This window comes from Cyprinodon tularosa, unplaced genomic scaffold (genome assembly GCF_016077235.1).
Source record: "Cyprinodon tularosa strain WSP-4 unplaced genomic scaffold, ASM1607723v1 ctg1385, whole genome shotgun sequence".
Classification (NCBI taxonomy): domain Eukaryota; kingdom Metazoa; phylum Chordata; class Actinopteri; order Cyprinodontiformes; family Cyprinodontidae; genus Cyprinodon; species Cyprinodon tularosa.
In genome coordinates, this window is record NW_024038205.1 from 1 (window position 1) to 16,970 (window position 16,970).

Below are 16,970 nucleotides of genomic sequence, written 5' to 3' on the forward strand. Positions count from 1 at the left end.
CAGTTCCTGGACTGAAGCTGACAGAGAAACATGGATTCTTCATCACTGCTCTGCTGCTGCTTCCTCCTCTTTATCATCGTCCCCGCTGCAGGTAGGAGCAATAATCTGATCAGAACTATTGACTCTGATCAATGCAGATATTTAGGCTTCAAACTGAATCACTGATCAGTAGCAGTGACCAGTAACCTGATCAATACTTAAATTAACTGATTAATACTTTAACCCTCATTCTGAAGCAGAGCAGCTATGATCAATAATCTGACTGATATCTGGATCAACGTTCACTTTGTAAACTGGGTCTCTGAGAGATAAAGGTTCCGATCAATCTGATCACCGATCAATCTGTCAATAATAAACACTTTGAGCTGTTTTTTTCTATAAACATGATTGTACAGCTAATGGGATAAATACTCTTATTAATAAACTAATGATTTTAAGATTGATTGATCAATTGAATAAATATTCTGATGAAAACAAATAAAATATCAATCGTGTTTATAATCCAACTCTGTTAGTCAGGAATGATCAATGACTGGTTGTTTTATGTTACATCACTTCCTGTCCAGCTGCTCCAATCATCAAAGTGATTAATTAGGATATTGTTCCTCTATGGTCCTCAGAGATCAATCAGCTGATATCAGATCAATAATGTTCTGATTATTGATGCTGATCTTCTGTTCTGGTTCCCAGATGGATATGAGTATTATGCACTGAATCGTTGTGTGTTTAACTCCACTGAGCCGAAGGACATCGAGTACATCTTCTCCTACTATTACAACAAGAAGGAGTTCCTCAGGTTTGACACCAGTGTGGGGCACTATGTTGGATACACGGAGCTGGGAGTGAAGAACGCAGAACAATGGAACAAAGATAAATCAGAGATAGCTGTGAGGATGGCTCAGAGGGACACCTACTGCCTGCACAACGTTGGTATCGACTACCAGGCTGCTCTGACTAAATCAGGTGAGTGTTTGTGTTAAATCTCCTCCTGATGATCCTCAGATCATCTCTGACTAAAGATCACATTCACACCATGAAAACATTGTTTTATTCAGATGTAGTTTATGTATGAAATAAAACTCTAATCTCTGACATCATCATCATAATCATCATCATCATCAGGTCATCAGCACCTTTGGAATATAAAGTTTGTTAGGAATATAAATAGGTTTGCAAATAAATATTTAGCAAATCGATTAATCTGTGAATTATTTTTGGATTAATTGATTAATAATCAGATAGTAAAAGGTTAGTTAAAGAATATTTTTTAATGAAATTAATTACTTCTGGATTATAGAGCAGATTAACAGTGGAGAAAGGTTTCTTTTTTATCTTAAATGCAAAATGTTTATCTATTCTTTTACAATCTTGGTATAATTGCTGCTCTCAGTGGGTCGCTCTGTCAGACATGTTTTATAGTCTCTATACTCTAGTTAACGATTAATCGATTATTAAATTAGTTGAAGATTATTTCAATCATCGATTGATCGATTGTTTCAGTCCTAGAATAAACATTCTATAATGATGATCATGGAAAAATATGGAATTAGACACAAATATCAATATTGACCACAAACATTTATTTATTCATAATCAGATATAATAGAAATAGACTAAATAGATCAATCCTTCTCATGTTTAAAAATAGATTTAATCAATAAAATTAATCCAAAATGTAATTTTAGAAGTTCACTGCAGATATATAATAACACATCTTACCATCTATTTAAAGTCAGTCTGGAAACAGCAATCTGTAACACACAGTTCTATCTGTAAAAACTTCTATATCAATAAGCATCGCTCTACCTCTTAGTAAATAATTTCTGTTGATCTGTCATCAAACCTGTTTTATTACAAAATAATTTCTATAAAATTAAAACAAACCAGGAAGGTGGTCCATAAGTGGGCCGGTGTAGATGGAAAAATGCCAGGGCTGAAAATCTTTCCCAGTCCGAGCCTGAATAGATCTATAATCTGGATTATTTCTCCAGTGGAACCAACAGTCAGACTGTACTCCAGAGCTCCCCCTGGTGGCAGCCATCCCTCCATGCTGGTCTGCAGAGTTTATGACTTCTACCCTAAAACCATCAAGGTGAGCTGGCTGAGAGACGGACAGGAGATCACCTCTGGAGTCACCTCCACTGAGGAGCTGCCAGATGGAGACTGGTACTACCAGATCCACTCCAACCTGGAGTACCAGCCCAGGTCAGTCCTCTGACAGGTTCTGGTAGCAGAGAGAGGTTCTGGTCCAGTTCAGTTCTGATGGTTCTGGTCCAGTTCTGATGGTTCTGGTCTCTGCAGGTCTGGAGAGAAGATCTCCTGTAGGGTGGAACACGCCAGCCTGAAGGAACCTCTGATCACTGACTGGGGTAAAAATATGACTGACTGAATGTCTGACTGACTGAATGTCTGACTGACTGAACATCTGACTGACTGAACTTCTGTCTGTCCTCACATAATCTCCTCCTTTTTCATGTGGTCCCCTCCTGTCTCATATGGTCTCCTCCTGTCCTCATATCATCTCCTCCTGTCTTATATGGTCTCCTCCTTTATAATGTGGTCTCCTCCTTTCTAATATGGACTCCTCTTGTCCTCATATCATCTCATCCTGCCTCATATGGCCTCCCCCTGTCTCATGTGGTCTCCTCCTGCCTCATATGGTCTCCTCCTGCCTCATATGGTCTCCTCCTGTCCTCATATCATCTCCTCCTGTCTTATATGGTCTCCTCCTTTATAATGTGGTCTCCTCCTTTCTAATATGGACTCCTCTTGTCCTCATATCATCTCATCCTGTCTCATTTGGTCTCCTCCTGTCTAATATGGCCTCCCCCTGTCTCATGTGGTCTCCTCCTGCCTCATATGGTCTCCTCCTGTCCTCATATCATCTCCTCCTGTCTTATATGGTCTCCTCCTTTATAATGTGGTCTCCTCCTTTCTAATATGGACTCCTCTTGTCCTCATATCATCTCATCCTGTCTCATTTGGTCTCCTCCTGTCTAATATGGCCTCCCCCTGTCTCATGTGGTCTCCTCCTGCCTCATATGGTCTCCTCCTGTCCTCATATCATCTCCTCCTGTCTTATATGGTCTCCTCCTTTATAATGTGGTCTCCTCCTTTCTAATATGGACTCCTCTTGTCCTCATATCATCTCATCCTGTCTCATTTGGTCTCCTCCTGTCTAATATGGTCTCCTCCTGTCTCATTTGGTCTCCTCCTGTCTCATGTGGTCTCCTCCTGCCTGATATGGCCTCCTCCTGTCCTCCTATGGCCTCCTCCTGTCTCATGTTGTCTCCTCCTTTTTCATATGGTCTCCTCCTGTCTCATATGGTCTCCCCGTCCTCATATCATCTCCTCCTGTCTTATATGGTCTCCTCCTTTATAATGTGGTCTCCTCCTTTCTAATATGGACTCCTCTTGTCCTCATATCATCTCCTCCTTTCTCATGTGGTCTCCTTCTGCCTCATATGGCCTCCCCCTGTCTCATGTGGTCTCCTCCTGCCTCATATGGTCTCCTCCTGTCCTCATATCATCTCCTCCTGTCTTATATGGTCTCCTCCTTTATAATGTGGTCTCCTCCTTTCTAATATGGACTCCTCTTGTCCTCATATCATCTCATCCTGTCTCATTTGGTCTCCTCCTGTCTAATATGGCCTCCCCCTGTCTCATGTGGTCTCCTCCTGCCTCATATGGTCTCCTCCTGTCCTCATATCATCTCCTCCTGTCTTATATGGTCTCCTCCTTTATAATGTGGTCTCCTCCTTTCTAATATGGACTCCTCTTGTCCTCATATCATCTCATCCTGTCTCATTTGGTCTCCTCCTGTCTAATATGGTCTCCTCCTGTCTCATTTGGTCTCCTCCTGTCTCATGTGGTCTCCTCCTGCCTGATATGGCCTCCTCCTGTCCTCCTATGGCCTCCTCCTGTCTCATGTTGTCTCCTCCTTTTTCATATGGTCTCCTCCTGTCTCATATGGTCTCCCCGTCCTCATATCATCTCCTCCTGTCTCATATGGTCTCCCCCTGTCTCATATTGTCTCCTCCTGTCTCATATGGTCTCCCCCTGTCCTCATACCATCTCCTCCTGTCTCATTTGGTCTCCTCCTGTCTAATATGGTCTCCTCCTTTCTCATGTGGTCTCCTCCTGTCTCATATGGTCTCCTCCTTTCTCATATGGCCTCCTCCTGTCTCATATGGTCTCCTCCTGTCTCATACGGTCTCCTCCTGTCTCATACGGTCTCCTCCTTCTCATATGGTCTCCTCGTGTCTCATACGGTCTCCTCCTGTCTCATACGGTCTCCTCCTGTCTCATATGGTCTCCTCCTGTCTCATATGGCCTCCTCCTGTCTCATATGGTCTCCTCCTTCTCATATGGTCTCCTCCTGTCTCATATGGTCTCCTCCTGTCTCATACGGTCTCCTCCTGTCTCATATGGTCTCCTCCTGTCTCATATGGCCTCCTCCTGTCTCATATGGTCTCCTCCTTCTCATATGGTCTCCTCCTGTCTCATATGGTCTCCTCCTGTCTCATACGGTCTCCTCCTGTCTCATATGGTCTCCTCCTTCTCATATGGTCTCCTCCTGTCTCATATGGTCTCCTCCTGTCTCATATCGTCTCCTCCAGTCTGTTATTGTCTCCTCCTGTCTCATATGGTCTCCTCCAGTCTCATACTGTCTCCTTCTGTCTCATATGGTTTCCTCCTGTCTCATATGGTCTCCTCCTGTCTCATATTGTCTCCTCATGTCTCATATGGTCTCCTCCTGTCTCAAATTGTCTCCTCCTGTCTCATATGGTCTCCTCCTGTCTCATATTGTCTCCTCCTGTCTGTTATTGTCTCTTCCTTTCTCATACTGTCTCCTTCTGACTCATATGGTCTCCTCCTGTCTCATATGGTCTCCCCCTTCCTCATATTGTCTCCCCCTGTCTCATATTGTCTCCTCCTGTCTCATATGGTCTCCTCCTGTCTCATATTGTCTCCTCCTATCTGTTATTGTCTCCTCCTGTCTCATATGGTCTCCTCCTGTCTCATATCGTCTCCTCCAGTCTGTTATTGTCTCCTCCTGTCTCATATGGTCTCCCCCTGTCTCATATCGTCTCCTCCTGTCTCATATTGTCTCCTCCTGTCTCATATCGTCTCCTCCAGTCTGTTATTGTCTCCTCCTGTCTTATATGGTCTCCCCCTGTCTCATATTGTCTCCTCCTGTCTCATATGGTCTCCTCCTGTCCTCATATCATCTCCTCCTGTCTCATTTGGTCTCCTCCTGTCTAATATGGTCTCCTCCTTTCTCATGTGGTCTCCTCCTGTCTCATATGGTCTCCTCCTTTCTCATATGGCCTCCTCCTGTCTCATATGGTCTCCTCCTGTCTCATACGGTCTCCTCCTGTCTCATACGGTCTCCTCCTTCTCATATGGTCTCCTCCTGTCTCATACGGTCTCCTCCTGTCTCATACGGTCTCCTCCTGTCTCATATGGCCTCCTCCTGTCTCATATGGTCTCCTCCTGTCTCATATGGTCTCCTCCTTCTCATATGGTCTCCTCCTGTCTCATATGGTCTCCTCCTGTCTCATACGGTCTCCTCCTGTCTCATACGGTCTCCTCCTTCTCATATGGTCTCCTCCTGTCTCATATGGTCTCCTCCTGTCTCATATCGTCTCCTCCAGTCTGTTATTGTCTCCTCCTGTCTCATATGGTCTCCTTCTGTCTCATATGGTTTCCTCCTGTCTCATATGGTCTCCTCCTGTCTCAAATTGTCTCCTCCTGTCTCATATGGTCTCCTCCTGTCTCATATTGTCTCCTCCTGTCTCATATGGCCTCCTCCTGTCTCATACGGTCTCCTCCTTCTCATATGGTCTCCTCCTGTCTCATATGGTCTCCTCCTGTCTCATATCGTCTCCTCCAGTCTGTTATTGTCTCCTCCTGTCTCATATGGTCTCCTCCTGTCTCATATTGTCTCCTCATGTCTCATATGGTCTCCTCCTGTCTCAAATTGTCTCCTCCTGTCTCATATGGTCTCCTCCTGTCTCATATTGTCTCCTCCTGTCTGTTATTGTCTCCTCCTTTCTCATACTGTCTCCTTCTGACTCATATGGTCTCCTTCTGTCTCATATGGTCTCCCCCTTCCTCATATTGTCTCCTCCTGTCTTATATGGTCTCCCCCTGTCTCATATTGTCTCCTCCTGTCTCATATGGTCTCCTCCTGTCTCATATTGTCTCCTCCTATCTGTTATTGTCTCCTCCTGTCTCATATGGTCTCCTCCTGTCTCATATCGTCTCCTCCAGTCTGTTATTGTCTCCTCCTGTCTCATATGGTCTCCCCCTGTCTCATATCGTCTCCTCCTGTCCTCATATCATCTCCTCCTGTCTCATTTGGTCTCCTCCTGTCTAATATGGTCTCCTCCTTTCTCATGTGGTCTCCTCCTGTCTCATATTGTCTCCTCTTGTCTCATATGGTCTCCTCCTGTCCTCATATCATCTCCTCCTGTCTCATTTGGTCTCCTCCTGTCTAATATGGTCTCCTCCTTTCTCATGTGGTCTCCTCCTGTCTCATATGGTGTCCTCCTTTCTCATGTGGTCTCCTCCTGTCTCATTTGGTCTCCTCCTGTCTCATGTGGTCTCCTCCTGCCTGATATGGCCTCCTCCTGTGGCCTCCTCCTGTCTCATATGGTCTCCTCCTGTCCTCATATCATCTCCTCCTGTCTTATATGGTCTCCTCCTTTATAATGTGGTCTCCTCCTTTCTAATATGGACTCCTCTTGTCCTCATATCATCTCATCCTGTCTCATTTGGTCTCCTCCTGTCTAATATGGCCTCCCCCTGTCTCATGTGGTCTCCTCCTGCCTCATATGGTCTCCTCCTGTCCTCATATCATCTCCTCCTGTCTTATATGGTCTCCTCCTTTATAATGTGGTCTCCTCCTTTCTAATATGGACTCCTCTTGTCCTCATATCATCTCATCCTGTCTCATTTGGTCTCCTCCTGTCCAATATGGTCTCCTCCTTTCTCATGTGGTCTCCTTCTGCCTCATATGGCCTCCCCCTGTCTCATGTGGTCTCCTCCTGCCTCATATGGTCTCCTCCTGCCTCATATGGTCTCCTCCTGTCCTCATATCATCTCCTCCTGTCTTATATGGTCTCCTCCTTTATAATGTGGTCTCCTCCTTTCTAATATGGACTCCTCTTGTCCTCATATCATCTCATCCTGTCTCATTTGGTCTCCTCCTGTCTAATATGGCCTCCCCCTGTCTCATGTGGTCTCCTCCTGCCTCATATGGTCTCCTCCTGTCCTCATATCATCTCCTCCTGTCTTATATGGTCTCCTCCTTTATAATGTGGTCTCCTCCTTTCTAATATGGACTCCTCTTGTCCTCATATCATCTCCTCCTTTCTCATTTGGTCTCCTCCTGTCTAATATGGTCTCCTCCTGTCTCATTTGGTCTCCTCCTGTCTCATGTGGTCTCCTCCTGCCTGATATGGCCTCCTCCTGTCCTCCTATGGCCTCCTCCTGTCTCATGTTGTCTCCTCCTTTTTCATATGGTCTCCTCCTGTCTCATATGGTCTCCCCGTCCTCATATCATCTCCTCCTGTCTTATATGGTCTCCTCCTTTATAATGTGGTCTCCTCCTTTCTAATATGGACTCCTCTTGTCCTCATATCATCTCCTCCTTTCTCATGTGGTCTCCTTCTGCCTCATATGGCCTCCCCCTGTCTCATGTGGTCTCCTCCTGCCTCATATGGTCTCCTCCTGTCCTCATATCATCTCCTCCTGTCTTATATGGTCTCCTCCTTTCTAATATGGACTCCTCTTGTCCTCATATCATCTCATCCTGTCTCATTTGGTCTCCTCCTGTCTGATATAGCCTCCCCCTGTCTCATGTGGTCTCCTCCTGCCTCATATGGTCTCCTCCTGTCCTCATATCATCTCCTCCTGTCTTATATGGTCTCCTCCTTTATAATGTGGTCTCCTCCTTTCTAATATGGACTCCTCTTGTCCTCATATCATCTCATCCTGTCTCATTTGGTCTCCTCCTGTCTAATATGGTCTCCTCCTGTCTCATTTGGTCTCCTCCTGTCTCATGTGGTCTCCTCCTGCCTGATATGGCCTCCTCCTGTCCTCCTATGGCCTCCTCCTGTCTCATGTTGTCTCCTCCTTTTTCATATGGTCTCCTCCTGTCTCATATGGTCTCCCCGTCCTCATATCATCTCCTCCTGTCTCATATGGTCTCCCCCTGTCTCATATTGTCTCCTCCTGTCTCATATGGTCTCCCCCTGTCCTCATACCATCTCCTCCTGTCTCATTTGGTCTCCTCCTGTCTAATATGGTCTCCTCCTTTCTCATGTGGTCTCCTCCTGTCTCATATGGTCTCCTCCTGTCTCATTTGGTCTCCTCCTGTCTAATATGGTCTCCTCCTTTCTCATGTGGTCTCCTCCTGTCTCATATGGTCTCCTCCTTTCTCATATGGCCTCCTCCTGTCTCATATGGTCTCCTCCTGTCTCATACGGTCTCCTCCTTCTCATATGGTCTCCTCCTGTCTCATACGGTCTCCTCCTGTCTCATACGGTCTCCTCCTTCTCATATGGTCTCCTCCTGTCTTATATGGTCTCCCCCTGTCTCATATTGTCTCCTCCTGTCTCATATGGTCTCCTCCTGTCTCATACGGTCTCCTCCTGTCTCATATGGTCTCCTCCTTCTCATATGGTCTCCTCCTGTCTCATATGGTCTCCTCCTTTCTCAGATGGCCTCCTCCTCTCTCATGTAGTGTCCTCCTGCCTGATATGGCCTCCTCCTGTCTCATGTTGTCTCCTTCTTTTTCATATGGTCTCCTCCTGTCTCATATGGTCTCCCCCTGTCCTCATATCATCACCTCCTGTCTCATATGGTCTCCTCCTGTCTCATATGGCCTCCTCCTGTCTCATATGGTCTCCTCCTTTCTCATGTGGTCTCCTCCTGTCTCATATGGTGTCATCCTTTCTCATGTGGTCTCCTCCTGTCTCATGTGGTCTCCTCCTGCCTGATATGGCCTCCTCCTGTCCTCCTATGGCCTCCTCCTGTCTCATGTTGTCTCCTCCTTTTTCATATGGTCTCCTCCTGTCTCATATGGTCTCCCCCTGTCCTCATATCATCTCCTCCTGTCTCATATGGTCTCCCCCTGTCCTCATATCATCTCCTCCTGTCTCATTTGGTCTCCTTCTGTCTCATATGGTTTCCTCCTGTCTCATATCGTCTCCTCCAGTCTGTTATTGTCTCCTCCTGTCTCATATGGTCTCCTCCTGTCTCATATCGTCTCCTCCAGTCTGTTATTGTCTCCTCCTGTATTATATGGTCTCCCCCTGTCTCATATTGTCTCCTCCTGTCTCATATGGTCTCCTCCTGTCTCATATTGTCTCCTCCTATCTGTTATTGTCTCCTCCTGTCACATATGGTCTCCTCCAGTCTGTTATTGTCTCCTCCTGTCTCATATGGTCTCCCCCTGTCTCATATCGTCTCCTCCTGTCTCATATTGTCTCCTCCTGTCTCATATCGTCTCCTCCAGTCTGTTATTGTCTCCTCCTGTCTTATATGGTCTCCCCCTGTATCATTTGGTCTCCTCCTATCTGTTATTGTCTCCTCCTGTCTCATATGGTCTCCTCCTGTCTCATATTGTCTCCTCCTGTCTCATATTGTCTCCTCCAGTCTGTTATTGTCTCCTCCTGTCTCATATGGTCTCCCCCTGTCTCATATCGTCTCCTCCTGTCTCATATTGTCTCCTCCTGTCTCATATCGTCTCCTCCAGTCTGTTATTGTCTCCTCCTGTCTTATATGGTCTCCCCCTGTCTCATATTGTCTTCTCCTGTCTCATATGGTCTCCTCCTGTCTCATATCGTCTCCTCCAGTCTGTTATTGTCTCCTCCTGTCTCATATGGTCTCCTCCAGTCTCATACTGTCTCCTTCTGTCTCATATGGTTTCCTCCTGTCTCATATGGTCTCCTCCTGTCTCAAATTGTCTCCTCCTGTCTCATATGGTCTCCTCCTTTCTCATATTGTCTCCTCCTGTCTCATATTTTCTCCTCCTGTCTCATATGGTCTCCTCCTGTCTCATATCGTCTCCTCCAGTCTGTTATTGTCTCCTCCTGTCTTATATGGTCTCCTCCTGTCTCATATTGTCTCCTCCTATCTGTTATTGTCTCCTCCTGTCACATATGGTCTCCTCCAGTCTGTTATTGTCTCCTCCTGTCTCATATGGTCTCCCCCTGTCTCATATCGTCTCCTCCTGTCTCATATTGTCTCCTCCTGTCTCATATCGTCTCCTCCAGTCTGTTATTGTCTCCTCCTGTCTCATATGGTCTCCTCCTGTCTCATATTGTCTCCTCCTGTCTCATATTGTCTCCTCCAGTCTGTTATTGTCTCCTCCTGTCTCATATGGTCTCCCCCTGTCTCATATCGTCTCCTCCTGTCTCATATTGTCTCCTCCTGTCTCATATCGTCTCCTCCAGTCTGTTATTGTCTCCTCCTGTCTTATATGGTCTCCCCCTGTCCCATATTGTCTCCTCCTGTCTCATATCGTCTCCTCCAGTCTGTTATTGTCTCCTCCTGTCTTATATGGTCTCCCCCTGTCTCATATTGTCTTCTCCTGTCTCATATGGTCTCCTCCTGTCTCATATCGTCTCCTCCAGTCTGTTATTGTCTCCTCCTGTCTCATATGGTCTCCTCCAGTCTCATACTGTCTCCTTCTGTCTCATATGGTTTCCTCCTGTCTCATATGGTCTCCTCCTGTCTCAAATTGTCTCCTCCTGTCTCATATGGTCTCCTCCTGTCTCATATTGTCTCCTCCTGTCTGTTATTGTCTCCTCCTTTCTCATACTGTCTCCTTCTGACTCATATGGTCTCCTCCTGTCTCATATGGTCTCCCCCTTCCTCATATTGTCTCCTCTTGTCTCATATGGTCTCCTCCTGTCTCATATCGTCTCCTCCAGTCTGTTATTGTCTCCTCCTGTCTCATATGGTCTCCTCCTGTCTCATATCGTCTCCTCCAGTCTGTTATTGTCTACTCCTGTCTTATATGGTCTCCCCCTGTCTCATATTGTCTCCTCCTGTCTCATATGGTCTCCTCCTGTCTCATATTGTCTCCTCCTATCTGTTATTGTCTCCTCCTGTCTCATATCGTCTCCTCCAGTCTGTTATTGTCTCCTCCTGTCTCATATGGTCTCCCCCTGTCTCATATCGTCTCCTCCTGTCTCATATTGTCTCCTCCTGTCTCATATTGTCTCCTCCTGTCTCATATCGTCTCCTCCAGTCTGTTATTGTCTACTCCTGTCTTATATGGTCTCCTCCTGTCTAATATGGTCTCCTCCTATCTGTTATTGTCTCCTCCTTTCTCATACTTTCTCCTTCTGTCTCATATGTTTTCCTCCCGTCATATCGTCTCCTCCAGTCTGTTATTGTCTCCTCCTGTCTTATATGGTCTCCTCCTGTCTCATATGGTCTCCCCCTTCCTCATATTGTCTCCTCTTGTCTCATATGGTCTCCTCCTGTCTCATATAGTCTCCTCCAGTCTCATACTGTCTCCTTCTGTCTTATATGGTTTCCTCCTGTCTCATATGGTCTCCCCCTGTCTCATATGGTCTCCTCCTTTCTCATATTGTCTCCTCCTGTCTCATATCGTCTCCTCCAGTCTGTTATTGTCTCTTCCTGTCTTATATGGTCTCCCCCTGTCTCATATGGTCTCCTCCTGTCTCATATTGTCTCCTCCTATCTGTTATTGTCTCCTCCTTTCTCATACTGTCTCCTTCTGACTCATATGGTCTCCTCCAGTCTCATACTGTCTCCTTCTGTCTCATATGGTTTTCTCCTGTCTCATATCGTCTCCTCCAGTCTGTTATTGTCTCCTCCTGTCTTATATGGTCTCCCCCTGTCTCATATTGTCTCCTCCTGTCTCATATGGTCTCCTCCTGTCTCATATTGTCTCCTCCTGTCTGTTATTGTCTCCTCCTTTCTCATACTGTCTCCTTCTGACTCATATGGTCTCCTCCTGTCTCATATGGTCTCCTCTTGTCTCATATGGTCTCCTCCTGTCTCATATGGTCTCCCCCTTTCTCATATTGTCTTCTCTTGTCTCATATGGTCTCCTCCTGTCTCATATCGTCTCCTCCTGTCTCATATGGTCTCCTCCTGTCTGTTATTGTCTCCTCCTTTCTCATACTGTCTCCTTCTGACTCATATGGTCTCCTCCAGTCTCATACTGTCTCCTTCTGTCTCATATGGTTTCCTCCTGTCTCATATCATCTCCTCCTGTCTTATATGGTCTCCCCGTCTCATATTGTCTCCTCCTTTCTCATATGGTCTCCTCCTGTCTCATATGGTCTCCCCCTGTCTCATATGGTCTCCTCCTGTCTCATATTGTCTCCTCCTGTCTCATATCGTCTCCTCCTGTCTCATATGGTCTCCTCCTGTCTGTTATTGTCTCCTCCTTTCTCATACTGTCTCCTTCTGACTCATATGGTCTCCTCCAGTCTCATACTGTCTCCTTCTGTCTCATATGGTTTCCTCCTGTCTCATATCGTCTCCTCCAGTCTGTTATTGTCTCCTCCTGTCTTATATGGTCACCCCCTGTCTCATATTGTCTCCTCCTGTCTCATATGGTCTCCTCCTGACTCATATTGTATCCTCCTGTCTCATATGGTCTCCTCCTGACTCATATTGTATCCTCCTGTCTCATATCGTCTCCTCCAGTCTGTTATTGTCTCCTCCTGTCTTATATGGTCTCCCCCTGTCTCATATTGTCTCCTCCTGTCTCATATGGTCTCCTCCTGACTCATATTGTATCCTCCAGTCTCTTATTGTCTCCTCCAGTCTCTTATTGTCTCCTCCTGTCTCATATGGTCTCCTCCTGTCTCATACCGTCTCCTGCTGTCCTCAGATCCGTCCATGCCAGAGTCAGAGAGGAACCAGCTGGCCATCGGAGCTTCAGGACTGATCCTGGGTCTGGTTCTGTCTCTGGCTGGATTCATCTACTACAAGAGGAAGGCCAGAGGTAGGAACCAGTTAGAACTGGTTTAATCCAGTCTCTAGACCGTTTCCTCTGGTTTAGATCAGGATCAGTCGTCTCTGTGGTCCACTCTGATCCATTATTGGTTCCTAACAACGTCTCTGGTCTTTAAATGGACCAATGATGCCTTAGAAGAAGGAAAACAAAGAAAACACAAAACAGATACATTTTCAGAGTAGATTCAGAGCAATAAACCAAAATATTCAATTCTATTCAGTTTATTTCTATAGCTCCGATTCACATCATGTCATCTCAGGTCACTTTCCAGTTCACCAGATCATCCAGTCAGATTGATTCAAAGTTTTCTGTCTAAGGAAAACCAGCTGATTGCATCGACTCATTGACTCTTCAGCAATCCCTCACACTAAGCATGCTTGTAGCGACAGTGGAGAGGAAAAACTCCCTTTGAACAGGAAGAAACCTCCAGCAGAACAAGGCTAATCCTGTTTAGAAGCACAAAGGAAAATCTAAACCAGGGGGAAAAGTGGTTTCTAACTACCAACCATAACAATGTAAAAGTATCATATTTTGTTTTTTAATTTATCGATACCGTTTTATTATTTACAGCAGGTTTTTTAGTGGCAGATTAACAACATGATCAGGATCAGATTAATAATATCTATTTAATCCTGAGCTGCTTCAGTCTGATAAAAGAGGAATTAGACAGAAATAATATTTTTATTCCTTTAGAGGAAAATCATCTTCCCTCCATCAGGGAATCAAACCCTGATGAACATCAATAACAGGTGAACCGCTGCTCCACCAGCCTGATCACTGAGATCCACCTGAGATTTAAAGATCTTTGAATGACTGAATGAATCCAGATTAAACATTTTAATCCAGGAGTAACACAGGATTATCCAGGATTATCAGACAGACAGTTTCCAGCTCTGATCCATGTGATCTAGAATATCTACATCTGTTATGGACCATCAGGGCTGCCTGATGTTCCCATGACTTTACCAAACATGGTACAGAGCTAGCATGGGAGCTAATGAGCTAATGCTAGGTGGGATTCCTGTCTCCTAGCAACAGCCTCCTGATGGAGACCTGCTGCTCCTCCCGAGTTTATTATCTAGATCATTCCTTAGAGTGAAGAACATCACATAGCACTCCTCCACCCCCCACACACACTTAAACCACCCCCCATGGACATGGACAATACACCTACTTTAGTTTAGTTTTGTCTTTGATTTAATATTTCTCTTTCAATAACTCTTCAGGGCAAAATTCAGTAACTCAGTGCAATATTTGTTTATTGATGTTACTTCTTCAATAACTCAATGGGCGTTTCTCAATATGCGTTCTTGAGCGTTCTCGTGTGCTCGTGACACGTCATCAGCCTCAGCCCGAGTACCGTTCCAATTCTCGAGAACGCCAGATCGAGAACGCATCAAATCCCCGGATGTTGTTCTGGCCCCGCCCTCTTTATCGAGCATGCATCAGAGCGTACTTGTGCGTTCTTCAGACTGACCGCTTCCCCAGAATGCCCCGCGGCCGCAGCTTGATTCCAGACAGCGCTCACAGTGGTAAGTTAAACATTCCCTTTTCTGCGGCTGTTGTTCTTCAAAAGTACGTTTTGAAATCGTTTGAGGCGATAACATTATACATTGAAGCCTCCCTGTGTGGCCTGTTTACAGAGTTAGTGCGAAATAAAAAAAAAAGTCCGACGTTGAGCGGACCAGAGTGACCAGCAGACCTCCGAGGGTAACCGCAGCCAGGGCTAAATTTACCCCGTCTGTAGTGCACTTCTCTCCGTCTAGTTATGTGTGAACTACCGCTCGTTCTGATGGCAGTTTTTTGCGGTTCGGTAATTTTTTTTAATGTTTTTTAAGCTTTAGAAATTAAAAATATTGTTTTCAAAATGTTTTGTGTAGGGAATAAATAGTTTTGACTGTTAAAGAAATGCTAAACAACGTTGCATGTGATGACGTCACGAGTACGCTTCTGCTCCAATACACATACGTGCTTGCGTGCTCGCGTTCTCGTCAAGTCCGATCTTCCTGCGTTCTCGCCAAGAACGGACTTCACGAGAACGCGAGTATGTACTCGCGTTCTTGTGAATTGAGAAACGCCCAATATATATGTATACATATATACTCTTACCCTGTATAAAGCTAGCTCTTACTCATAGAAGACATATTTATTGTGCAGGAATACTAATAGTTAAGACAAAATACATTGTCTTAACTATTAGAAGTCTTAGCTCTGTTACACTGGTAGCCAAGTAATCGATATTTTGTTGTCAAGATTCACCTTGTGTTTTTTTGTGCAATGACAATAAAGGAAGTCTAAGTCTAAGGATCATTTCAAACTGTTAGCATGGCTAACGCTAGCTCCAGCTAACCAGGGCTGGATGCTGCATTCACTGGTAATAGGAAAAACCAGGAACGTTTGCTGATGTTACGATAAACCAGCAGGTTAACAATCTGTGGTTCTACTGCTGATTCAGATCCTTGGTTCTGATCCAGTCTGTCATCTTTCTTCCAGGACGGATCCTGGTTCCTACCAACTGATCCTGGATGGTGGTTCTGATCCGGTCTATCATGTTATTCTGGTTCTACCCACTGATCCTGGATGGTGGTTCTGATCCGGTCTATCATGTGATTCTGGTTCCTACCCACTGATCCTGGATGGTGGTTCTGATCCGGTCCATCATGTGATTCTGGTTCCTTCCCACTGATCCTGGATGGTGGTTCTGATCCGGTCCATCATGTGATTCTGGTTCCTACCCACTGATCCTGGATGGTGGTTCTGATCCGGTCTATCATGTTATTCTGGTTCTACCCACTGATCCTGGATGGTGGTTCTGATCCGGTCCATCATGTGATTCTGGTTCCTACCCACTGATCCTGGATGGTGGTTCTGATCCGGTCTATCATGTTATTCTGGTTCTACCCACTGATCCTGGATGGTGGTTCTGATCCGGTCCATCATGTGATTCTGGTTCCTACCCACTGATCCTGGATGGTGGTTCTGATCCGGTCTATCATGTTATTCTGGTTCCTACCCACTGATCCTGGATGGTGGTTCTGGTTCTGGTGTTTCTGCTGCTGCTTGGACCTGCTTCCGGTTAGATCCCAGTCTGAACTGGACCCTCTGATCCAGAACCGTCCCCCCGTGGTTCTGTGAGGGTTCTGGTTCTGGTGGACCAGCTGCTGTTCCTATAATCATCTTCATCAATGATCTCAGATCTTCTTCTCCTCTGATTTAATCTTTATTTGATGTTTGAACCCAAATAAACCGTTTCAACCACCAGAACCTCTGATCTGAGTCTTTATTCAACTGGACCAGCAGCTGGAGGGACTGGTTCCAGTTCAACCAGTATGAAAGGAGCAGAAACATCCTCATCATTAGAGCTGCTGCAGTAGAAGTTTTAACTTTAATGTCCAAAAATAAAAACATTTTTTTCTCTTCAGTGAAATAATCAAACCTCTGCAGATGTTCCTACAGGAGGACCTCCAGGTTTAGTTATGTTCCTCCTCCAGATGGACCTGAAACTCTGATTCCTCCGTTCCCCCGAAAGCTTCATCCTCCTCCTCCTCCTCTGTGGTGTTCAGCCTCCTGCAGGGGTTTCTGTATCAGACCAACCTTCTCAACTAGTATCCCCCATAATCTTTGTCTGCTCCAAAATCTAAACGTCTTATTCAGTTCCGTGATTTGAAAAATATCTCCCCTGGGGCTTTGTCTTCTGCTTTTCATTCCTTGACTGCTGTCAATCATTCTTCTGTAACTGACTCTGTGGATTACTACAATCAATCTCTCCAGGAGCTTCTGGAGCTCCATGCTCCACTGAAGTCGAGGCTGGTGTCATTCTGCCGCTCAGCTCCTTGGTACACCGATGAGCTGCGGAACATGAAAGCCGTTGGACGTGCTATCGAGAGACGTGTAAAAAAATCAGGTCTCTCTGTACACAAGCAGGCATATAAGGAACATCAGAAAGCTTATGCCT

The 16,970-nt window shown here is 45.6% G+C and overlaps 1 protein-coding gene across 2 annotated transcripts; it reads left to right on the plus strand.

Annotated features, from left to right (window-relative positions):
* Positions 1 to 901: 901 nt before the first annotated feature.
* On the plus strand, positions 902 to 16,276 carry LOC119778761 (rano class II histocompatibility antigen, A beta chain-like). 2 transcript variants are annotated; one of them, XM_038278126.1, is made up of 6 exons: positions 902 to 963; positions 1,992 to 2,205; positions 2,302 to 2,369; positions 12,890 to 13,003; positions 15,509 to 15,543; positions 16,045 to 16,276. In XM_038278126.1, exons 2-5 carry the CDS (start codon positions 2,048 to 2,050, stop codon positions 15,532 to 15,534), a joined length of 366 nt encoding a protein of 121 aa, XP_038134054.1. In that variant the 5' UTR covers positions 902 to 963; positions 1,992 to 2,047; the 3' UTR covers positions 15,535 to 15,543; positions 16,045 to 16,276. The 2 variants fall into 2 exon arrangements, with proteins under 2 accessions (XP_038134054.1, XP_038134053.1); XM_038278125.1 differs by lacking the exon at positions 16,045 to 16,276 and adding an exon at positions 15,599 to 15,889.
* The last annotated feature ends 694 nt before the right edge of the window (positions 16,277 to 16,970 follow it).